The 26,409-nt window shown below is 36.1% G+C and overlaps 1 protein-coding gene across 9 annotated transcripts in view; it reads right to left on the minus strand.

The window, feature by feature from the left end:
- Lcorl (ligand dependent nuclear receptor corepressor like) overlaps positions 1-26,409 on the minus strand; it is a 155,725-nt gene that overhangs the window by 32,532 nt on the left and 96,784 nt on the right. For 6 of the 9 annotated variants that reach the window (XM_050149583.1, XM_050149578.1, XM_050149580.1 and 3 more), the window contains 2 exons: positions 9,054-9,305; positions 708-801 (listed from right to left, as the gene is read on the minus strand). In XM_050149583.1, coding sequence (XP_050005540.1) covers positions 708-801; positions 9,054-9,305 — 346 coding nt within the window. Of the gene's footprint in view, positions 1-707; positions 802-9,053; positions 9,306-26,409 lie in introns of those variants that run through there. The other 3 variants (XM_050149584.1, XM_050149586.1, XM_050149585.1) reach the window with 2 other exon arrangements.

Genomic DNA, 26,409 nt, shown 5'->3' on the forward strand with positions numbered 1-26,409 from the left:
TACTCTATTTCAAATGCAACTTTGTAATCTTCTAAAGCCTGTTACACCTGTGACTCCAGCTCTATTACAGCCTTAGTTGAAATAAATTTATCTCAGATTTAATTGGGACAAAACAGATTTCTATGCAGTTAATGAGAAGATGCAAAAGTTACAAAAAACCCCAAAAATCCAACAGAACAGCATTTCACTAGTAATTGTTTATTTAAATTAATTTAGTGACAGTTTTAAAGACATGAAAGGGCTTTTTTGTGGTGATTACTAGATAAATATTAAGTTGCTGCCACCACACTAAAGCAAAAACTGTAAATATATATGCTAGTTTTAGAATTAGTAACTACAGCACTTTTAGAAATGGTTCATTCTTTTAAAAATCTAAATATTAAAGTTACATATTTCCCTTTAAATTGCCTCCTGAGTATTTCAAGTTATCTCACTTGTCCTGCTTCTTAGTTTGTATCCCATGATTAAATTGATAGTTCATTTTAGTAACATGAATTGAAGTTTGGTGATTGTTCTGATAACTTTTCTTTAACAGAAAGAAAAAAGAAAGAGAAAGGACAAATGAAAATATGAGAGAGACAAACTTATGAGTGACAAAAATTCTGAAGGAAAACTATGTCAGTCCTACTCAGCACAGTATTAAGTGTTTTCTGCAAGAAGGTATTTATATTGACATTGAATTATAATTCCTAGGTAATATTGCTTACCCAGCAACTGCATTTTCAGAAGAAGGATCACATATGGACGACTCTTCAGATTTTATGCTGGTTTTCTTTGTAGAGAGATCTAACACTCCATCCCCTATAATTATTGCAAGAGAAAAAACTTTATATTTTCAATAGAACACCAGCCCTTCCATTTTCCTATCTTATTTTGCTGATGTATTAATGCTATATATAAATCAACACCTATCTGATCTAGTTTTAGGAACAGGACATGACTGGGAAGGTGCTACATAAGGAAAAAGGAGAGGAGAGCTGGTACTGCCAGGTGGTAAGGAGACAGTGGCAAGGAGACATGAACAAACACATGATTTGCTTAAAATCAAATTTTGGCCACTTTCCCACGACTCTGCAGTGCTAAGTCAACTTGACAGCTCATCCATGATTGTTTTCCCAAGGCTGGCACTTTGGGAAATCAAAAGCAATGCAAGGATGTGTTATGAATGAGAACTGAATAATTACTTATCTACTACTTTAAACTGCTGAAATGTTACAAGAGTTGAATCTGTGCCGACATTATACTAAGACTAGATAAAGTACACATAACAATATAGAAAAAACTAGGAAAGCCAATGGCTATAAAACTACTTTTCAGTATTTTTTATTAAAATATAGTTACCACAGATATAATTGTGAGTTTTCACAAATAAAAAACTTAAATGATTCAGAAATTGTTTAAGGACAAGGCCAGCAGCACAGAATGCACGATTAACTTAAAATCCAATAAGAAATAAGGCCAAGAAGACACATCTTTCTTTTTCCTCAAAAACTGAAAAATTAAGCCTTTGGAAAGGAATCATGGAGGAAAAAAAATACCAGCTTAAAAGTATACCAAAAACCTAACAAGGTCAATCCTCATATTTAATTGTCTGGGGACATATAGAGATAAATGGATAAAACACCATATTCATAGCCTCCTCTGGAGAAATAAGCATGTACTGAGTGCTCATAATGTACAAAGCAACATGGCAGAATGGCAGCACAAAAAGAAAAAAGGAAAAGAAAGAAAATCACGCAAAATGCCCATTCTCATGGTGCTCAGTAAAAGTAAAACAATCCGAGCTGCACAATGCTACCGCCGATGACAACAGTGCTGTCTAGGGAGGCACTGCAAAACAAGTTCATAAAATAATGGAGCTTGGGCTGAGCAGGTCACACACATGTGTTCACATATTCACATACATCTTTTATTTATTTTTTAAAACATAGATTTACTACCTAGAAAAGGCTAATCTGGAACTTACTGACTAGCCCAGACTGACATCTAACTTGTGATCTCCTGTCTTAGTACTAGGATTATAGCTGTTGAGAACCACACCCAGGTGTAGGACTGCTATTTATTAATAGGATTCTGAGCAAGGTGAGATTGAGAACAATCAAGCAGATGTACTGGAGAAGGCTCTAGATGGGATGGTATCTACAGAAGGACCACCATATAAAATTGCTTCAAGTAGAGTAACACCAGAAGAGGTAAGATCAGAAATGTAGTAGAAGTCATACAGGATCACATGGCCATGATTTCAATTCTGAAGGAGACAGGAAGCCACTGGAAGAGTCTAGCAATCTGACAAGATTTCATCTTTATAAAGCATCAATGCTGTGTGGAGACATGACCACAAAGGCCTGGTCAACAGGGAACTCCATGTGGAAAGCTCTATGCTGTTTCTCATCTCTAAGGCTCCACAATTTAGTTGTTTTCTTTCCCTTATTCTTCTCCCCTCATAGTCACAGATTCCTCCCAAATCTTAGGCATCGCTCAGCCAGCTGAGACATAATCTGGACTTGGTGGACAGTCAACACGCGAGGTTTCCATTACAGCATTGCTTGTATGCATTAGTCACCTTCTAGCTGCTGTAGTTACACAGCCAGCACATCTATTTTATTCAGTAATACATCACTCTGTCTGCAAGAGTGCCTGGTCTAAGTGTTCAGAGTATATTTGCTAAATAAAAACCTGAAAAATTGGAAGAAACTTAGTGTTGAGTTATAGGTTAGAACACTTAGAAGTGTAAGGAGGGAGACAAAGTTTCTGCTACATAAAAGTTATTTCAAGTATCTCGGTCAGTTAACTAATTTAGCCCAATATGCTCCGTTTTCACCAAACCTTGTTATTTCTCATGCATCTAATCACTTGTATTTAGTTAAGGATATTACACCTATCAAACATCAATAGAGCATTCCCTCTGTCTAGAAAGGGGAAAAATACTCCTAGTATTGTCTGAACTGGAAAAGGACAGTGGGTAAGGAGGACAGCTTAGGAGACAGAATATTTCCTTAATCCTAGGAATAATTCATAAATTGTCAAATGGTGGATCCATCTACTGGTATTTCTCTTTCATGTGTGTACATATCTAAAGTACTAAAGACTAATTTAGTAAATAAGAACTATGTATTCATTATGCTTTCATGACGATATACTTGAGGAAGGAATGCTTCATTATCTCTAATATATTATACTTTGCTTTTCCTTCACCTGTTAGTATTCATGCACAATTTTCCTTCTTAGCAACTACGATGATGTAAGCACCTTACCGTGTGTCACTTCATGTTTAAGTTATAAAGACCTTCTCAAACTTATACCTGCAAGTCGAAGTGCTAGACAATGGGCCATGTGCACATTTAACATTAGTAGGTATTTCAAATAGTCAAAATTAAAAACAGTACATTTAGCATACAACTTATGTGAAAAGAATAGAAAACTACTTTCCATTAAATGCATAAATTGATGGTATCAACAATTAGTCAAATAAAAGATTTCAAGACATGTATTTCTAGACATGTATTTACTCCTTATGAGAAAGCAAATTAGAAATACATATGAGCCAATAGTACATTAATTAACTTTAGGTGTCAGCACACGGTTATTAAGCTGTATTTTTCTGTCTGTTTAAAAACTGCCCTCAAGATAAAACAACACTCTTTTCATTTACTAGTTGCAGACTGGCATTTAACATTACAACTTAACATCCTGTGAGCAAACCCTAATGCAAAATATTCAGAATGCAGGTAACTAACTTTTAAATAATATATAATTAATTGTACATACAGTACTAGCAGAGATAAATTCAAAAGTGGACTGATATTTGAAAATTTAAGCTATGACCATAGTGAACAATTTCCTTGGCATAATACTTTATTTATCAAGTCTTCTGACCAAAAATTAAAAACTGTCCTCACCTTGCAAATTATTGACAAAAAATTCTTCACAACACAAAATTTTCTACTCTTCAAAAGTCATGTTTGTTTTCATTTCTGATTAGATGTGTTACTCTAACTCAGTTTTATGGTATTCCACTAGCCTTGCTAATTTTCACCCATCTTTCAGCATCATCCCCTACTTAGTTGCATTGAACAAGTTCACAGAATCTTATGTATATCAATTCTATACTGTGTCACTTTCTTATAATTTGCCTGGTCTAAAACCATCAATCCATTAGGGTCTGAGGGGTAAGCTGGGTTAGAGTCTATTTAAGCTTTATAGTTAAAGAGATTTTTTCATATTTGCTTCTTAAAATAATGATATAAAAATGGTAGTAATTCAATAATTATTATCTTAACCTATCACTGGCTTACTCAAGTCTGTATTACACACAGCACATATAACCAGCACACAGAATTATATACAGTAGATTCTTACTGACTAATGGATAGTACTGAGATCAGTGACCTTTGTTCACTGAATCAGTAATGATCATCTAGGAAAGAGTGTTAGCAGCTTCACCAAAAGAGCTAAAAGTGACTTTTAATCAATTCCTTTATTGGCTGGATTCTAAAAATCTTAAAGAGTTACTTCAGAAATGTCAAGATAACGATTACCGTTAAATTGAATATGAATATTAAGTGAAAAAAACATCGGTTAACTTCTCACAATATTATTGGTCTGTAGTTACTATATAATGCAAATCAGGAAGTTCAGTCATACTCCACTATCGATATGAGTTCAAAAGTCTTTGAAGCCACACTATCTATCATAAATATTAAATATATAAAACAAATGATGACTCGTTTCATGGAGGACAGTGAATACAGATGAAAAGGAAACTATTTTATATTGTCTGGACAGAGAAAAACTATTTAAATTAAATTCCAGAAAAATGTTAAAGTTATCACTAGTAATGAAATTGTCATAATCACTGCTTGACACAAAGTGATGCCAATATCATTAAAAATCCTTTAGGCCATCTTCCTCTTACCTCTCTGGCCATTCTTTAACTATCTCTTCAAATAGGACCCTTCCTCCCCTCTTCACCCAACGCATTGTTTAGTAAGTCTTTAGCTCTTTTCTTATTTTTTACTCTTAGGGGAAGTCTTATGGTTTCAGCTGCTAACCATGGGTATTTAACTGATAGCCAGAAAATATTTGTAGCTTCATAAAATCAAAGATAGGTAAAGCTACAATTCTTTTCTATGATGGAAAGTACACAAAAGTGCCTTTGCTGGGTTTGACTGAATGGTCAAGGGACTTGAAGAAGCATGACTGGAAAATTGGTGAGAAAGACATGTGAGTACATGGAAACTACATGGAAAGACCTCTTTAAATGGACAAAGGACATGAGGTTATTTCAATCCCATGTAAATGCTTATTAAAAGGTTACTTTAGCAGAGGAATTCAACAGTCAAGTAGACAGCAGGACCCATTCTGTGCAGTCAGCCTTTCTCTGCTCAGCCCTATTTGTTACTGCACAAGGGCCATGAACAAAATGGCTACGCTGGAGCGATGGCTTGACAAGATGGACTTTCACTTGACAAGGCTGGCCTGACTACAGCTGCTGAGTGCCAAATCATCAAGCAGCAGAGACCAACACTGAGCCCCTAATTTGGTGCCATTCCCTGTCAGTGACATGGTGGTAGGTTAACTAAATCAGACCACTTCCTTCATGAAGAGGGTAATGCTGTGTCCTTACAGGAGTAGATGTTTATTCTGGTTATGGATTTTTCTGCATATAATGCTTCTGCCCAAACTACCATCCATTCACACAATACTCCACACAGCATCACTTTTAACAAAGGAACTCATTTCATAGCCAGAAAAATATGACAGTATACCCAATGTCATGAACTCCACTGGTTATACCATGTTCCCCACGATCTTAAAGCAGTTAGCTTGATAGAATGGTGAAGTTGCCTTTTAAGCATTTCTAGCACTAAATAGGTGGCAATAGCTGGAGTGCTGGGGAATGTTATCTAGAAGGCAGTATATGCTTGGAACCAGTGTCTGTTTATGGTACTGTTTATTTTATAGCTAGGATTAACAGGTACAAGAATCAAGGGGTGGAAACTAGGAGCTACCACTCACTATCACTGCTAGTGACTGACTAGGAAATCTTTTGCTTCCTGTTCCTGTTACCTTATACTTTACTGGCTTACAAATTTTGGTTCCAGAGAAGGGAGTACTTCTATTAGAAGACACATTAAACTTTCTACTGAACTGGTTATTTTGGACTCTGATGCCCTTAACAGATGGATAAAAAAGGAACAACATGGACTAGAGAAATTGACTAGGGATTAAGAGTACTAGCTGTTCTTCTAAGACCTGGGTTCAGTTCCCAGCACCCACATTAGTAACTCACGTTCCAGAGACTCTGATGCCCACTTCTGGCTTCTGCAGGCAATGCAAACATATAGTAACAGATATACATGCAGGCCAAAAACCTACACAATAAAGAAATCTTTAAAAAGGAGGAGGAAAGCAAAAAGAGAGGGATAGATGGAGGAAAAGAAGGAAGGACAGACAGACAGAAAGAGAAGAGAAGAAAAAAAAAGGTGTTAGAAGGGGTGACTGATCCAGACTACCAAAGAGCAATTGGAAGTAGGGAAGATTACATCTGTAGTGTATGAGATTCTCTAGGGTGTCTCTTGGTGCTACCATATGATTAGAGCCAATGGGTACAACAACCCAATCTAGGCTGGATGACAAAGGGCAAAGACTCTTCAGGAATGAAAATATGGGTCACTAGTCCAGTGAAAGAACTAAGACCTGCTGAGGTGCTTGCTGAGGGTGGAGGAAATACAGAATGGGTGTTTATAAAGTTAAATATCCATTTACAGAATAGTAGTTATAAATACCAGATGAGGCCACACAAACCACTGCAGAATCAAGTCATATGATTATTTGTCTTACTTTATTAAGAACATGTTTGTGCACAAATACACATCTATTAAAATAGTATATTTTCTTTTCTCTATTTACCATAGAAGGTAATATTGATTGAGGTTAAGATCACCAGTTGATGTAAATGTACATTATTATATTTAAGTTATGAGAAGCTAAAAGACTAATCATTGTTTGGTGTTTATTTATTATGAGTTTTCTTTCTTTTCTTCCTTTCAAACACGTATAATATAGTCCAGACCAGCCCTGAACTAATGAACTTCCTGCCTCTACCTTCTAATTGTTGAGAATATAAATGTATGTAGTGTCTTACTGTATTCAATTTGCTGAAATTTATTTAGGATTTTGAACTTAATGTTTAAGTTTCATTCTTCCTTTATTTTTGCTATCCTTTCTTATTTGCAACTCTAAGCTTGTCATATAACAAGGCTCATGTTCAAGCCTGTAGAATGCTAAATTGCTTATGTAAAATGAGAGGAGATATAAAATATAGATATCAAATAAAAATTAAAAAAAATAACTTGTGCTTACAATGTACAAAAGTCAAAGTACAGATACATATTTTTCTTAAGCCTTATATTGCAGCTTTATTTTACCCTTCTAATAGAATAAAAACTTAATATTTCTTATAAACATAAGTAACATAGTCTAAAATTAGGGGCCAAATAAGGGGCATTACTTCTCTGCTTCAATATTGATGGATCTCACAAACTGTCATGATGTGGGAGTCCCCTCTGTGTGCTGTGATTACCACTGATGAATAAAGAAACTGATTGGCCTATTGATAGGGGAGAACTTAGGTAGGTGGGTAGGACAAGACTGAATTCTGGGAGAAAGAAAGATGGAGTTAGAGGGATGCCATGGATCCGCTGCCAGAGATAGACTTGCCGAAACTTTGCTGGTAGGCTACAACCTCGTGGTGATACACAGATTAATAAAAATGGGTTAAATTAAGATGTAAGAGCTAGCCAGTAAGAAGCTAGAGCTAATGGGCCAAGCAGTGATATAATTAATACAGTTTCTGTGTGATTATTTCAGTTCTGGGTAGCTGGGATGAACAAGTGGCCCCTCCTGCAACACTGTCGTCTCCTCTAAACAATGACCATGATATGCTCACCCTTAAAGTCCTAACGCCAATACATTCTAAGGTCACTTCAACAATACCTTTCTTTTTACAGCTACAAGAAGTAACATGATCCCTAAACCATGCTGATAAAAGCTGTTTGTTCTCTCATCTCCAGATAAGCTGTTTATTTGGTATCCACCCACACTGTCTTTCTTCTGTGAAGCCACAGATACAGGACACATGAACCCTTTTTTTTATATAAATGCAGCATAAATGAAAATGTATTGCTGTTATGCTTTGTTATGTGAGTGTAGTGTATTTATCACAGGTACAACTTCCCCTTTCTTAGTTACATCATAAAAAACTGCACGAAGGGGGACCTGGAGAGATGGCTTAACAGTTTCAAGCATCTGATGCTCTAAAGAGGACCTAGTTTGGGTCTCAATAACCACATAATGGCTTACAACCATCTGTAGCTCTAGTTCCAGAGAATCCAATACTCTCTTCTGACTTCTGAAGTCACATGGCATGCATGTGGTACACTGACATACATGTAGAGAAAACATTCATACATATAAAAAATAAGTCTAAAAAATAAATAACAAAAACCTACCAGATGTTAAAGCATCTATTTATTTATCATTTCAGTGTAGAAACAAAAGAACAAATACTAAATTAATGTTTAGAAAACAATTCTTTCTCATAGTATCTCTTTATATATATATGTCCTTTATTTTTAAGTTGGATATAGAGATACTTACCATTATGAAAACACAAAACATCAAATTTTCTCTTATAAACTATGTAGTACAGGGGCCTGGAGAGATGGCTCCGTGGTTAAGACCATATACTATTTTTCCAGAGGACCTAGGTTTGCATCTCAGAACCCACATTACAGGCTCACAACTGTGTGTAAAGTCAGCTTAGATATTTGACTCCCTCTCTGGCCTACCTGGGCACCTTCACTCATGTGCACTAGCACCACACACACATAAATAAATCTTAAAAATGTAAATGTACACTTTTTAATCTCTAGGCTATGCCATATAAATGAATCAAGGAAAGATGACTTCCCGTTTGAACATAAAACATCCATGTTTAAATGTTTTAAAACAAAACCAGTTAAGTATTACATGCTAAACAAACAACGTACCTTGCTGAGCGGTTTGCTCTTGCGTTCGAGTCACAGTGAGGTCTAAGGGGCCTTCCTGCTCATCCTGAATGCAGTGCTCTGCTTGGTTCATTTGGATACTTTTATATACGAGACTTGCTCCAATCGAACCATTTCTATTTTCTTGAATTTTACCACTTTTTGAAATGTACTCAATGGCAAACTGACGTATCATCTTTTTCATTAATTCCTGAGCAACTAAGGGAATGTTAGGATCACAGTTCTGAGGAAGATCTGGGAAAGAAATAAACACAGTATCATTAGAAGGAATACAAACAACCAAGGAGTTTTACAAGAAAATTACATTAGCACTATCTACAAGCAACCCACAGTGGCCAGCAGTCTCTGTGTCTTAGAAATGGCAACTATGTAGATGCAGTTTTGCATTTCTTCCAAAAGTCACTTTTTAAAAAATTCATTTATTTCTACCCAAAACAAAAGTACAGATCAAAGAATTAGTCATCGAAGCAGGAGTTACCTCCATAGTTAAATGTTCAAACATTCTATTAGATATTAAGATTAAGTTTAGTATTCAAATACAAACTTTATATATGAGCCAAGGGTAGGCCATATACAACATATATCAGTGACTAAAGACATCTGAACTGTTTGAACTCTCTACCAATGTTTTTTAACACTCTGTCAAATGTGCTTCATATATTACTCTGAAGGTCATCAATGATTTATATTCTTTTACATAGAGAAATTATCACTATCAAAAACATCAAGCAAGTACAGTAGCACAGACAGCAGCAATCTAGATTCAAGATTTACTAATATCCTATCACAATTGCTTTCTTTTCTTAAATTTGTGAAGCCACTGAAAACAAGCTATCTAGAACTAGGGTATTTCACTTACTAAAAAAACTCACAGCAAACTTCTACAAAAGGGTGGTATTAGTTATTACTGGAGACCTTGATCCTACAAAACAGGTTGATCTGCTACAACCTTAGTAGTTTCACAAAGACACAGGCACACACATACATGCATACTACAAAAATAGACATACACCCTCTTCTGGCAGAATCTGTAAAAAAAAAAATCAAATGACTTTACTGTATCAAGTTTAGGAGAATGGCAGGTCATCTATAAACACTGAGTAACAGCAAGACACTTTGGCCTAGTAGTAACCTTTTTTTTACAAACAGATCTGGCCTCATTTGATTCCCATTATTTGTTCTAGTTTTGAGAGGTAGGAAGAATGAAAAGCTGTGAAAGATTATTGAGCACACTTGGGAAGGCTTCCTGTTTCTTCCAAACAGACCTGTTAGTAAATGTGACCTGTTATCAGAGGTTATAGTTTGTAATAACAAGAGAAGCAAACAGACATAGACTGAGTGGTATTTTATATATCAGAGTTAAAATGGCAAGTAAGTTTTCACACTTGAAATGATAATATACAAGCTCCAGCGGCTATATGCTTCCTAATTAAAGCAAAATAAAGTTTCTTCATTGCATACAAAAATTACCAAGACAATTAATTATTACCTTCATGAAAACTGGAAGGTTTCTATAAAAATTCATTTTTAAAAATTAAATTTTGCTTCACATTATCTGTTTTTAAGATGGTAGTTTCACAGTTAAGTATTTTTGTGTAAATTCCCTGCAGTCTATTGGTTAGTGTCACTCACCAGTTCACAATGATTAAATTTACCACAGAAAAAACAAAAACAATTCAGTTCACTGAACAACTAGATCACATCTGAGTTTAAAGTTAAGTTTAAATTCTGTTCTATTAAGTCACATTTTGTCCCCTTATGGTATACTATGGAAGATGTACAAGTGAGAGGGCATAAGAGAAAGAGACATTTCTCAGCTGTTCAATAATTAATATTACTCTGAAGATGCTTGTGCAACCGTTATAACTCCAAAAAAAAAAAAAAAAAGAAGTGTAACTTAAGATCTATATAAGCGAGTTTAAACTCAGGTTTATGGGCAAGTATCATCTGAAAGGATATGCAGATTATATTGTTAATACCAAAGATGCGATAAGAAAAACCACTAACCGAAATCATCATGGCCAAATTAATTAAAGCAGACAATTAAAGCAAGCTTTTCCATTTGTGTACATGTGCTGCCTCTCCCTAAGTTGGGGGTAGGGTTGAGGGGATCAGCATTAGAGATGAAGAAGACAAGGCTTTTGTAGCTCAGGGATAGGAGTTTTTCAAATGGAGGGTTTAGTGGGCAAGACAGGAGGGGTTACAGAAGCAGAATATAAGCATAACAAGTTAGTATTAATGACTTGAAACAGAGACATAGTTGTAAGGTGGGCCTAACAAGGTAGTCATAGGTGGCTATATAACTTTTTGAAACAAAGATAGGGTTTCAAAATGGTTAAGAATAACTTTTTGAAGCAAAGGTATGATTGCCATTCCTGGAACAGTCATTACAGAATCATTTGTAGTTAAGGTTATGGGTGGGAGACAGCCCAATACTTGAGAAACAAGTTTAATCATGCTGTTTTATATACAAAGTAAGCAGTCAGGGATTCTAGCTTTAAGGTAATATAGCAGTGATGGTCTAGAGAGCAGTCCTCCACATGTACTGAGGAAAAAATGCTATCTGGATAGAAAAGAAAGAAGGTTGCCACCCAGAAAAGGGTTTACTGCCCAAGATGGACTTACTAATTTTTTTCATTTTTCAAAGCTAACTAAACAAAAACTTAAAGCATATTTCATGTGCTAGCTGACTCAAGATAGCTGTCAATGATTTCTGTACTGTCTGGTATTCCAGTGTCATGTAGTTCACTCCATATTATAATATGGTAGCTGAGGTGATTGACAGTATACCATGCAAGTATGTTTCTAGACACTGTTTATAAATGACGGAGCTCTCCATCTCACACAACTGCTCATATTCTTACTCCCCATCACGCATACTCTGACCTCACGCTGTCTTCTCTAGCCTCTTCTATTTTATTTCTCTCTTCAGAAGAGTGAGCAGCCCCCATGGGAGGCTGACAAGAAAAAGCACCCTTATAAAAGTCAATAGTTTACTTCCTGGAAGTTTATATTCCACATTAACAAAATCTTAAAAGGCTGCAATCTCAGTTGATTCTCAATTGCAGCCTTGTGAAAAACCGTGAGTCAAATCCATTCAATAGAGTCATTTTCAGATTTGTGATCCAGATAAAATATGAATGAATATATCTTTATAGTTTTAAACAGCCAAATTTCGGAGGTAATTTGTCATAAAATAAATACTGTAGTTTATGTTACATATTAGTGGGATGCTATTTTAATACAAGATTAAAGTAGTGACTTTTGAACCAGACCATGAGCTAATAAGTGATTCTAATGAAAACCTAAAATAGCCTCAAGAGTAAAGTAAGTAGGAAAACTAGGAAGTGATACTAGAAACCAGAGAAATAAATATATATTTATTATGTAACGGCAGATTTTGTGTACAGTAACTTCCAAAGTCAAAATAAAACGGACCTAATGTTGAAGATCTACTGGGGAAATTCCTAATAGAAGTACTTTGGTTTGTTCTTGCTAGTTAAATTAAAATGAAAATGGAGATAAATTAAAGGAAGAAATGTTTAAAATAAATGCTATCAAGCTATGACTATTTAAAAATTCTCATACTTAATCTATCTCTATATATGTATATATACACAGATACATAAGTATATATACATGTATACATATTCATATACACAGAGAGAGAGGGAGAGGGAGACGGAGAAGGAGAGAGAGAAAGAGAGAGAGAGAGAGAGAGAGAGAGAGAGAGAGAATGATAAACTTAAAGAATGGTTATTCAGAAAGATCAAATGAGAGAACTACTAGAAACACTTGGGACACTAGTTTCATGCTGCTGAATGCTGTGGGCTTCCTATAGATTGCTTTTATTTGCTGTCCTAAGCTTTTATTTTTATTTTGTTTTAAAGAGAGTGTCTCATTATTCAGTCTTGGATGGCCTGGCCTGGAGCTCACAATGTAGACCAGGTCAGCCTCAAACTCAAAAAGCATCTCCTGCCTTTGCCTCTGAGTGCTGGGATTAAAGACATGTGCCTACATACCCAGCCTGAGATTTTATTTTTGAGGGAGAAGCGATGTCACATTATCAAATCAAAGTGATATTAAAATATCAATCAATCAATCAAACAAACAAACAAAAAAAACAAACCCCTCTGAGAATTAACCAGAGATTCAATTCACCTTTTGGTTTCAGAGCATTTTAGCACCCCCAGCTGCAGGCTATGAGCCTTTAAATTCATCTATTCCCACACCCACTAACCCAGCACTGGAAAAGAATGAGTTTTACGGTTCTAGACATTGAAGGAAACCTCTATTATTAACTGGTATCGAAGCAGAAGTATCAGTGGGTAAACAAAGAAAAGAGCATTAACATAGAGGAAAATAGTGCAGAGGAGTTACTAAGTAAGTCTGGCAATGGGGATCATCTGAGGCACACACTGACACACTGCTGATGTGAGATTCCCCTCTGTATGCTGGGATTGCCATTAATGAATAAAGAAACTGCTTTGGACCTATAGCAGGGAAGAACTTAGCTAGGCGAGGAAAACTAAACTGAATGCTGGGAGGAAGAGGGCAGAGTCAGAGAGAAGCCATTTACCCCGCTGGAGACAGATGCCAGAACATTAGCCAGCAAGCTATACAGAGATTAATGAAGATGGGTTAAATTAATATCTAAGAGTTAGCTAATAAGAAACTAGAGATAATGGGCCAAGCAGTGTTTTAAATAATATAGTTTTTGTGTGATTATTTCAGCCTGAACAGCCGGGAACCAACAAGCGGCCTCCTTCAACACACTGCATTATTTAAAATACTCTCATTAAGACTGCAAGGCCTGCCCTTTTCTGAAGAGAAATGAAGGAGTGGATGAAGAGGAGATTGGTGAAAGGGACTGGGAGGAGGAAAGGAAGAGGAATTGGTGGTTGGGATTAAAAATAAATAAAAAAAAGATAGATGATAGACAGACAAACAGATAGACAGAAAGACAGATAAAGGGAAAATATTACAAGAGACAGGGGGTCAAGGGGTTGGCTGTGAGGCCGTCTATCCTAGGAATGAGCTGTGATCATAAAGTTTCACAAGCATGACTACCTAAAAATGAGCTGAACAAGGACAGCATAAAACATGTTAAAACAGACGGGAAAGACCACAAGGCCTCAACCCTAAACAAAGAATAACAGGTAACTAAGGAATGCTCAGAGTGGGAGAAACAGTCTTCACAGGGAAAGAACACACCAATTAGTTAAGCAATACTAAATGATCAGCTCTGAAAACATACATACAATTAACATTATCAAGAGCAGGTGTGTTTATGTCTTTAGGAATAAATGTGTATCTATATATATATATGTGTGTGTGTGTATGTATATCCATGTACATAATAATGAAAAAAGAGGCCATGAATTTGAAAGAGAATGAAGAAGGTTATACGAGGGATGGGGGAGAAGGCGTTGGAGGGAAGAAAAAGGAGAAAGCAATTACATTAGGGGAGAAAGTATTACATTTTAAAAATAGAGAAAATAAAAAATACAATACCTTTACTTTTAACATAAGTTATACAAGGAAATAATTATGATCCACATATGGGGGGAGAGTTCAATAAGAAAATGTCTTTGAGGAAACCTGATGTTTGCACTAAATAGAAACTAAATCACTGATTCAGAAATAGACTCAAAGTTCTAAAGAAGTATAAAGAGAAAAAACAGTTCACCAAACAATCTGTAGATAAACAGAAAATATATAAAAAGCATAAATCTGGAGTTGAAAGAATACTATTTAAAACTAAGAGTTCACTCTAACAGAAGAATGAATAAACCCAAAGACTGACCAAGTGAGATTATTCAGGCAGCTGGAAGAAAGGAAGAGCGAGAGAGCGAGAGAGCGAGAGAGCGAGAGCGAGAGCGAGAGCGAGAGCGAGAGAGAGAGAGAGAGAGAGAGAGAGAGAGAGAAGGGAAGTAGAAGACGAGGGCAACAAAGGCTTCAGACTCATGGAGTTTAAACATATCCTTGAAGACAGGAGACAGAGTAAAAAAGACACAGTCTGAAAAATGTGATACTGCCCCAATCTGATGAAAAACATCTGTCTACACATTCAGAAACTCAACTAAATGCCAAGCAGAGTAAGCTCTGCCAGGTTCATATTTAGATATATTCACATCAAACTGCCAGAAACAATGGAAAACAATAAAGCTTGAATGTAATGAGAAATACAAATAAAATCATACAAGGGAGATTTAGTAAAATTAGAACCATGGAGGCCAGAAGAAATAGAGTGCAAAAGTGTGGTAACCATAGAGTAACATGTAAAACAAATGTATTTCTGTCCAAAAACTATCAATGTATGTGTTTCTAAGCTTTCCTTCTTCCTATCTCATTTAGAAAGAATGTATAATAGAAGTGTTATGAAACTAAGTTGGTCGACATCCTCTGTCTAAAGATAAAATAGAATGACAGTAACAACATATAGGAATTAAGACAGAGTGAGGACATACGGCAATAAGCTTTACATATATTTTTAAAGTTGCTGGTATTCATTCAAATAGGGCTATTGCATGTTAAGATGCTAACTGTAATCTCCATGATGATTATCAAGAAAATATTTGAAATAATAATCCTAAAACCAGCAACAAAATTAAATGGTCCACTACAAAAGCAACACAAAGAAGGCAAAGGGAAACCAAAAAGAAACAAGACATGAAGAAACCAAGTAACAACATGACTAATAGAAATTCAACTTTATTAGCATTTATATTAAATATAAGCAGACTAAACATTCCTAGCAATATACACAGACCTGCAGAGTAGGTTTGAAAATTAATTAATTATTCAAATGTATGCTGTTAAAAAGAGATACATTAAACTCAAAAGCTAAAACAGGTTTAAAGAAAAAGGCTGAAAAAGAAACACAACCTGAAAAAGACAAGTAAATTTTATAGAAAAGTGAAAAGGATCAGTAAGATGAACACAGCTCTACCACACATACAGAATGCCGTGACATTAACAGGAGAATATGTATTGCTATCAAGTGCACATGGAAATTCTCCATGAAGAGGGATATGTTATGCTTCAAGACAAGTCTCATGTTGAAGAATTAAAAACATTTGAAGATTTGCAAGCACGAGGACCCCAATTCCATTTTCAGCACCCACATAAACCTGTGCATAGTGACATGTTCCTGTATCCACAGCACAGTGGAGGAAGAAATAGTAGGATACTTGGGGTCTCCTGGACAGAGAGCCTAGCCAAACTGTCAAATTCCAGATTCAGTGACAGACCGGTCTCAAAAAGTAAAGTTTATAGTGACTGAGGAAGACACCGCCTCCACACACATGTATCCCCTTCAGCATATGCACATACATTTGGACACACACAGTCAAGAGTTAGAAGGAGTATTATGATCAAGTATAATTTGAATGAAACAAAATCAATATACTAACAGGTAGGAGATGCAGCTAACAGTGCTTGGAAGTTTATAGCTCTAAACATATACAAAAAAAAAGTCTAAATCAATATCCTCATGTCCCACACTAAAAGAAAATGGATTAAAAACTGAATCAAATCAAGCAGAATGTAAATAAATGGCTAGAAAAGAAATCAATGAAATACAGAATGGAAAAACAAAACCAATGAAACTAAAAGTTTATTACTTAAATAAAATTAAAAAATGTAAAACATTAACTAGACTGATAATGAAAAACTAGATAAGCTTATAGTTGCAAAAACTGAGGTGAAAAGTAATACCACTGATTTTAAGAAAAAAAAACACAGAGAAATATAAGAAAATACTATAAAAATGATACCGCAATACATCAAATAACCTAGGCAAAATAATCTAATTCCTAGAAAAACACAGCTGGCTAACTGACTCAAGAAATAATAACAGAAAGTCTGTGCAGACTTAAAGCAGGTAGAGATCGAATCAATAAACAAAAACACTTACTGCAGGGGAAAAATACAGAAGCAGATGGTTTTGATGGCTATTTCGCCATCAGACATTTAAACAAGAATTAGTTCGAACTCTTCTAAAACTCTTTAAGTCAAAGGCAGCTATACTAACACATTCTCTAAGATTATAAATCTGATATCAAGACAGGACAAAACAGGTATAATGAACACTATCAAAAGAAAATAAGCAAGGAAGTGGTGGCACATGCCTTTAACCCTAGCACTTGAAAGGCAGAGGCAGACAGATCTCGGTGAGTTTGAGGCCAGCCTGGTCTACAAAGTGAGTTCCAGGGTAGCCAGGATTGTTATACAGCAAAACCCTGTTTTGGGGAAACAAAACAAAACAAAGGAGAGAAAATTATTCATTTTACACACACACACACAAATATAAGCAAACAGAGTCCTGCAATACATAAAAAGGACCGAATAACAAAATAAGAGAGGCTTATCCCATGGACTGTAGTTTGGGTCAACAAATAAGAATCACCTAGTAACCGTAAAATTACTTATTAATAGAATACATCACAGAAAAGCATCATTTCCTTAAATGCAGAAAAAGCACTTAACAGCATGCAGCAAGCCTTTTTAATAACAGCACTAACACACTAAGAATAGAAGACAACTACTTCAATCCACATGGCATAGTAAAAAGGGTTGCAAACGTTGTAGTTTCCCCTCTTTGTAAGAAAGGATTTCACTACGAAGCTCTGTTGGACACTGCAATCTTCCTACGAGTTTTCTTTTTTTCTATATTACTGGACACTAAAATAAAGGAATGGGCCATAGGGCACAACTTCTTAATCCTGAGCTGTTGGAATTAACTAAAATATTAAACTCTTTATAATAATTTTCTGGGTTCTATTTTTAACCTATATTATTTTGATTCACAGATTCAATTTGTCATTTGTTAGAATTTCATTGTTTGCTTTTATTATGCTATCATATATGAATGGACAGTTTCTTAGTACTTATTTATAAAGGCTGATTCATCTTTAATTGTATGTATGCATGCCTGTATGTCTGTGTGGAGGTGAGTGCATTGGAATGCAGGTGCCCACTGCGGCCAGTAGAGGACGTCATATCTGCTGTAGCTGGAGTTACAGATGGTTGTGAACCATCTGTTGCTGGAGAGGTTGTGGAGGAAGGGGTACCCTCATCCATTGCTGGTGGGAATGCAAACTTGTGCAACCACTTTGGAAAGCAGTGTGGCGGTTTCTCAGGAAATTCGGGATCAACCTACCCCTGGACCCAGCAATGCCACTCTTGGGAATATACCCAAGAGATGCCCCATCATATGACAAGGGCATTTGTTCAACTATGTTCATAGCAGCATTATTTGTAATAGACAGAACCTGGAAACAACCTAGATGTCCTTCAATAAAAGAATGGATGAAGAAAGTGTGGAATATATACACATTAGAATACTACTCAGCGGTAAAAAACAATGACTTCTAGAATTTTGCATGCAAATGGATGGAAATAGAAAACACTATCCTGAGTGAGGTAACCCAGATCCAAAAAGATGAACATGGGATGTACTCACTCATAATTGGTTTCTAGAAATAAATAAAGAACCTTCATCTGGCGATGGATGGAGATAGAGACAGAGACCCACACTGGAGCACCGGATTGAGCTCCCAATGTCCCAATGAGGAGCAGAAGGAGAGAGAATATGAGCAAAGACGTCAGGACCACAAGGGGTGCACCCACCCACGGAGACAGTGGGGCTGATCTATTGGGAACTCACCAAGGCCAGCTGGACTGTGACTGAAAAAGCATGGGATAAAACCGGACTCTCTGAATATGGCTGACAATGAGAGCTTCCGAGAAGCCAAGGACAATGCCACTGGGTTTTGATCCTACTTCATGTTCTGGCTTTGTGGGAGCCTAGCCAGTTTGGATGTTCACCTTCCTAGACCAGGATGGAGGGGGGAGGACTTTGGACTTTCCACAGGGCAGGGAACCCTGACTGCTCTTCAGACTGGAGAGGGAGGGGGAGAGGAGGGGGGGGGGGGGGGGAGGGGGGGGGGGGGGAGGGAAAAGGGAGACGGGGAGGGAAATGGGAGGCGGGGAGGAGGCAGAATTTTTTTTTCAATAAAAAAAAAAAAGAATGCTGGAAACCAAACTCAGACCCTTTGCGAGAGAAGCAAGCATGCTAACCACTAGCTTTTTCTCTAAGTCCCTCAGCATTTATTTTTGACTAGCTTTTTTTTTATCTGTGCTGAAACCTTTATGAAGAACATTCAAGTGACAGATTTTATGATACTTGATAATCCATTTTAATAAATTAGATAATTGATATTTTCATTTACATTATCCTTACTGCCAGTTTTTCTTTCAAAATATTCTTCTCCTTACTATTTTCCTTCTACTGGTTTAGAAATAATATCTTTATTACTTATTGGATGTTTTCAAAAGCTTATCTTTTTTATCAATGTCTACACTTAACATATTTGTCCTATAAAGTGTGAAGAACAAGTCTTTAGTTTTAGTCATATCATGATTTCCAGGTACCGTTTGGCATGAGTCTCTGCTCTAATTCTTTCCGACTTGACTATCATTAAACACATAATAGCTATTTTGTTCTACCTTTTGTTTCTTAGCACGTTTAATAGTTTAAACTTTTAGCTCAATTATTCATGGCTTCTTTAGAATTCTTACTTTCAGTAACTCTTGCTATATGCAACATACTGTTTAAAAGTTTGTTTTAAATTTCCATTGTAGTGACTTGAATTTTTAGATATTCTGCTTGTTTACTTTATATATGCTTCACTGTCAAAAAAACTTTAAATTTTTTAAAAAAGATTTATTTATATTTTTGCAACAGGGTTACTTGTATCTCTGGCTGTCCTGAGCCTCCCTGTATGCCACCATGCCTAGCTAAATGCATTTATTTTATGTGTATGAGTGTTTGGCCTTGCATGAATGTATGCGCATCACATGCAAGCTTGGTGTTCAGGGAGGAAAGAAGAGAGCAGTGGATCCCCTGAACTGGAGCTATGGATGGTTGTGATCTCATAAGAGAGTATTGGATACCCAGGAACTGGAGTTATGGATCCTTGTGAACCACCACTTTGTTGGTGCTGGAAAGAGAACCCAGGTCCTCTGAAAGAGCTTTTTACTGCCTTGCCATCTCTGCAGTCCTATGCTGTACTAGCTGTTAACCCATGTTTTTCATTCTTTATTATTTTAAAGAAAACCTTGTTTATTTAATGGATTTCTTTCTTTTATAAACACAAGTGTTTTGACCACATGAACGTATGTGTCATCTGAATGCTTAATGCTCATGGAGGCCAGGAAGGGTGTCAGATACCCCAAAAACTGGATTTAAGATAGTTTTGAGCCATTATTTGGGGGCTGGAAATCTAACTCGGCTCCTCTGCAAGAGGCAAGGCTTTCAACTGTTGAGCCATTTCTCCAACTCCAAACCTCGTCTTTGATGATGATCTGGTCTTGCTCTTCATTATTTTCTTCCAGTTTTTTTTTTTTCAAATAACCTTACTTTCTTTCTTATGTTATAATCTACTTATTTGGGGAAAAAGTAAATGTTCTAGAGAACTTTGTATCTGGGAATGTTCTAAAATTAATTAAGGATGTGTTCCTTGTTTGTTTCATTTTACCAGGTTCCTGGAGGAGACTGACCCATAATTTTATAATAAATTTCAGATTTCTGAATCAGTGTGAATTTGGAATCTTAACTATTAAGGTACTTACTGAACAAACCTAATGACCTGAGCTCAGATGCCCAGAATGCCCATAAACAATAGATACAATGTGTCCCTGAAGGGAGATGGGGCAGAGAGACAGGACAATTTAGAGAAATTTGTGGGCAAGCTAGCCTGGTTCTATATACTGCATCAAAGAAAACCTTCCTCAAAAATGGTGAGAAGATAGGGACACCTAAAGGTCTGTCTGACCTCCACATGGCATGCACCTACTTGTGCTCTCTCTGATAAGTTGCCAGGGAAGAGGCCCCCCTCTGGATACAGAATTCTTTTTTGTCTGTCTTTCTTTTCTTTTTCTTTTTTCTTTTCGGTTTTTCAAGACAGGGTTTCTCTGTGGCTTTGGAGCCTGTCCTGGAACTAGCTCTGTAGACCAGGCTGGTCTCGAACTCACAGAGATCCGCCTGCCTCTGCCTCCCGAGTGCTGGGATTAAAGGCGTGCGCCGCCACCACCGCCTGGCTTGTCTGTCTTTTGTCTGCAGTTTTATTTTGCTTTTGTCAGAGCATTTTGTTTAGTGAGACTCTTATAGTTTTCATCTTCTTTATTACTAGAGACAAAAAGCTTTCTTGATTATAAATTCCCCTGTTATATTAAAGGATATTTTAAATTAACCAAATTTCCAAAGCATTTCTTATAACTGATGATTCATTTGAAACCAAATTATCCATATTCATTATGTTGAAGATGTACAATTCATTCAGATATGATAAACCCCAGAGTAAAACCCTCTCCACCCAGTCATTTGCCCCGAAAGCAGCATCTCCTCATCCCTCTCCTGATGCCCCGTGCTCTAGTCAAGAAAGTCTATGCAAACAAGAAAAGCAAAAACTTCCATGATTTTACAATTTCTTTGCTTTAAAAACATCAAGAAATTGTATTGCTTAGACTGGAATAAAGAATATGGTTTGTATTTTATACCGTAAAAAATAAAGTTCATCTAGTTCTTTGAAAAGATAATCAGGTTGATTGCGCCTAACTATAATATAAAGAATAAGAAAACATACAGAAGCTTACTAGAATCAGAAATAAAAGGAATCATTATTATAGATGTCAATGAATTAAGAAGAGAATAAAGATATGAATAAGTCCATGCTTAAAATTTTACTAATAGTTGGGAATAGATTGATTTCTTGGAAAGTAATCTGCCAAAACTTTCAGAAAGAATCACAGGCTAGATGGTGGCATGTCTTTAACCCCAGCACTCAGGAGTGAGAGAGGCAGGTGGATCTATGAATTGAGGCCAGCCTGGTCTACAGAGCTGGTTCATGACAGTCAGGGCTACACAGAGAAACACTATCTCGAGAAATAGAAAAGAAAAACAAATAATTAGAATGGCTTGTAGCTTTTGTTTAAAGAAACTTCATTAATAATACAAGTAAAACACCAACAGATAATTTCACCTGTGAATTTTACCAACATTTAAGGAAGAGATTCACCAATTGGCTAAAATGTCTTCTAAAAAGCAGGAACAGACTGCAATATCAAAGAGTCTCCTCTGTCTCTGTCATTTTTTTTTTCTTGAGCCAGGGTTTCTCTCTGTAGCCCTGGCTGCCCTGGAACTTGGCTTGTACGCCAGGCTGGCCTGGAACTCACAGAGTTCTACCTGCCTCCTCTTCTGCCTCCTGAGTGCTGGGATTAAAGGTATGCACCACTACCACCACCCAACAAAATAATTTTTTTCTCTTTTGTTTTTCAAAACAGGGTTCTTAATGCAAAGTTTTTTTTTTTTTTTTAACACACAGCACAGAAGAAACTTGATATCCACCTACAAAGACAGGACCTAAATATACACCTTTCACAAAAATGAAGTCAAAGTACGGATATGCCTAAATGCAAAGTGCAAACCCATTTACAGCTCTGGACCATAACACTGGAGAAAATGAATATAGTGAACTTCATTTTTGGTGACAAGTAAAATGGTAGTTACTTAGTACAGGGACGTAGGTAGGTTTGTGGCTCTTGACACAGGAACATAGCATTTTCTTACTAAACTGAAAAGGAGACTTACCATATCATGCAGTCATTGCACTCTCAGAAATCTACATAAATCATGATATAAAAACTTATGTTCAAACTCAAACTTATCAATACTTAAAGCAACTTTGTAACTACTAGAAACTGGAAGTAACCAAGATGTTCTTCAGTAAGTAAATGAATAAACAAAACTACAGTCTACTCTTACCATGCAGTCTTATTCAGTTAATAAACAAAAAACATAGTGGAACCATGTATATTACTACATGAAAAATGATCCAAAGAATATATATTGTGGACAGTTCCAATTAAAGGATCTTATGGAGGAAATACATTGATCCTGACAGTGAAAAGTACCACCATTTGGAGATGTTATGGGATGGGGTGTAAGTAGATGGAATACAGAAGATCCTCAGGGTATAACGCTACTGTTGCCTGACACTTCAAAAGAGCATGCAAGTCAGCATGCTTTGGGTAAACCCTACAAAGAAGTTTCACAAGTATGCACAACACATATAAAATGATCCTAATGTAAATTATGGACTTTAGATATGTGCTGTTTAGATTTATCTTAACTCCACCCAAGCTAGAGTCATGTGGGAAGAGGGAACCTCAAATGAGAAAATGTACCCTCCAGGTGGGCCTGTGAGCAAGCCTGTGGCATAGTTTCATGATTGGTAATTGATGTGGGAGGGCCCATTCAATGTGGACAGTGCCACACCTGCAGTGGTGGTCCTGATTGCTGTAAAGAAAGCAAGAAAGTCAGGAAGCAGCTTTCTTCCATGGCTTCTACTTCAGTTTCTGCCTTCAGGTTTCTGGCCTGCTTGAGTTCCTGCCTTGATTTTTTTCAGTGATGAACTGCTAGGAAGTTCAAGATGAAATAAACCCTTTCATCCCCAGGTTGCTTTTGGCCATGTTGTTCATCAATGTTGGTTTATTAACTGTATCAAATACAAAATGAATGAGATGTTTATAATGGAAAATGAAGGAAAGCGGAAAAAAATATGAGAACACTGAGCTTTCTGCTTCATTTGCAAACCTAAATTCACTCTTTAAAAAACAGATTTAACTAGGTGTCGTAGTAAATGCCTGTAATTCTAATCGTCAGGAGGCTGAGGCAAAAAAAAAAAAATTTAAAGTTTATTATCAGCATGGCTAAATAATCAGACCCCACCTGAAAAAAATAATTTTAAAAAGATTAAGTGAAAAATCTGTATTTTGTTTTTATGTTCTTCCTTAAAAAAATCTTTCAGTAGATGGCACCAGAGATCCTTTAGAACAATGATTCTCACCTTCCTAATGTTGCAACTCTTTAATACAGTTCCTCATATTGTAGTGACCCCAACCATAAAATTATTTTTCTTGCACTTCATAACTGTAATTTTGCTACTGCTATGAACCATAATGTAAATATTTGAAACGCAGGATGTATTTTTATTGTTACAATTTGAACTTAATTAAATATAATGATTAATCACAAAACAATAGGCTGTGAAATATTTATTTCTAACTACAAATAAATGAACTTTTGTCTTGAAACATGGTATAGCATGGGTAACAATCTTAATATAACAACAGTAAACTACATTGCTCCGTTTTGTAACAGTATGTGTAAAAAGCCAATCTTTCTCACTAGATCAGAAATTCCCGGGGCAGTCTTTGCAAGAGCACAACGAAGATCATCTTCTACAAGTCTATCTCTGTATTTAGACTTGAAAACTAACAGGCTGGAAAACCCTGTTTCATAAAGATATGTTGTTGGAAATGGAAGAATGCACAACACAGTCTCAGACAGAACAGGATATGACTGTAAACACTTGATCCAGAATTGACATTGTAGAGAAATCAATTCTTGCTGTAATAAGTTCAGAGAAGTCCTCTTGTGCTGTCTCAGAAACATCTTCAAATTTTACTGTGAATGGTCTTCTGGCAAGCACAAATAGGGTATCAGGCAGATTTGGAAAATAGGATCAAATTTCATCTGCAAGCATGTGCAAGTATTTTTTTCACAGAAATTATCATCATAATCCTTTTGTCTGGTTTAATGTTATGTCCCACAAAGAAAGAAGATAGGATAGGCAACGTGTAAATTTTACTTTCACTCAACTTCTTTTTGCCAAAGATGAAGTTTCCTTTGGAATGACTGGATCTTTTCAGAAAAATCGAGGCATGTTGCATTTGGTCCTTGCAGTGAGAAGTTTAACTTATTCAAGATGGCGAAGATGTCCACCAAGTAAGCTATTTTCTGCAATTTATTTTTATTGCTGAAAAGTGATTCAAACTGTGGTCTTGATTTCTGATTAAAAAACGTTTTGAATTCATCATGAAGCTCAAAAACTTGTTTTAAAACCTTTCCCCTGAAAAAACAAAAACAAAACAAAACAAAAAACCTTTCCTCTGGACAACCATCTCACTTCAGTCTGAAATAGCAGAGCTTTGCCTGGTGCATCCAACTCATTGCAGTTATGAAAACAAATGGCTGTTTAAAGCACTCCCCTTGACAAAATTGACAGAACTTATGACTCTTCTCATTACTTCTTGTAACTCTTATGGCATTGTCTTTATTGCTAATATTTGCCAATGAATCATTCAGTGAGTTCCAATGACTTTGGTGACTCATTCAGTACCAAACAGTGAAAACCAGATCGACATCCTAGTATAGCTGGAGTGCCATCTGTGCAAACACCACAAACCTTTCCCAAGAGAGCTTATGCTCTTTCATAAATGAACCAACTGCGCCAAATACATCACGTGCAGTAGTTTTATTTCAAGAGGTTTACAAAAAAGGAACTCATCTTTAAAGTCGCCATCATTAATACACCTTATGAAAACCAGTAACTGTTTACAACATCTGTAGATTCATCAAGCTGGATACTAAATACTGGAAGTGGAGCTGATTTAATTTCTTGGATTATTTGTTCTAGAATATCAGCATACATATCTATTCTTCTGTGGACAGTGTAATTCTAGGAAATTTCACCCAATGTATAACAAATTTGTTTCTAATCATAACTCCAACAATGTCTTTGGCTGTTGGCAACAGTAAATCCTCAGCAATGGTATGAGGTTTCATGGCTCTAGCGATTCTGAGTGCCACCAAATAGGAAGCTTCAATGGCTGTTATGTTTTGTTTGTGGTACTTAGTGTCAAGCCTGGATTTCTTGAGTCCATCAGCATTGCTTCTAAAATAGCTGGTATTCTTGCCGGTGATGCTCAGATGTTTACTATCAAAACGACATTTTAATTTGTTCAGCTTCATACATTTGGCTGAGAGAACTTCACAACAAACAACACATTGTGGTTTCTCAATTCCTGCTGTAATTATTGAGGTAAAACCGTACTGTAAAAAAATCCTCACTATATTTTCTTTTCTTAATGTTCTTCTCTACACGATCCAATGTCATGGGATGGTTTTCTAATAAAAGTAATATATAACAATAGCTTTAATAATACAAAAGATGATACATGGCATAGTTCAGTTAATAAAGTTCATTAAAGTTTCCCACAATTTAACATTCTGTTATTTAAACATACTTGTTACTATCACAAGGGGGCAGTATTCACATCAACCACAGCTAAATATAAAAAAAAAAAAAAAGCATCCAGATTAAGTTTCCATGGTACAGGTTCTGGCTATTACAAATAATGCTGCTATGAACATAGTTGAACAAATGCCCCTGTCATATGATCGGGCCTCTCTTGGGTATATTCCCAAGAG

Source organism: Alexandromys fortis, unplaced genomic scaffold (assembly GCF_014885135.2).
Source record: "Alexandromys fortis isolate MF-2015 unplaced genomic scaffold, M_Fortis_MF-2015_v1.1 scaffold_0, whole genome shotgun sequence".
In the NCBI taxonomy this organism is placed as follows: Eukaryota; Metazoa; Chordata; class Mammalia; order Rodentia; family Cricetidae; genus Alexandromys; species Alexandromys fortis.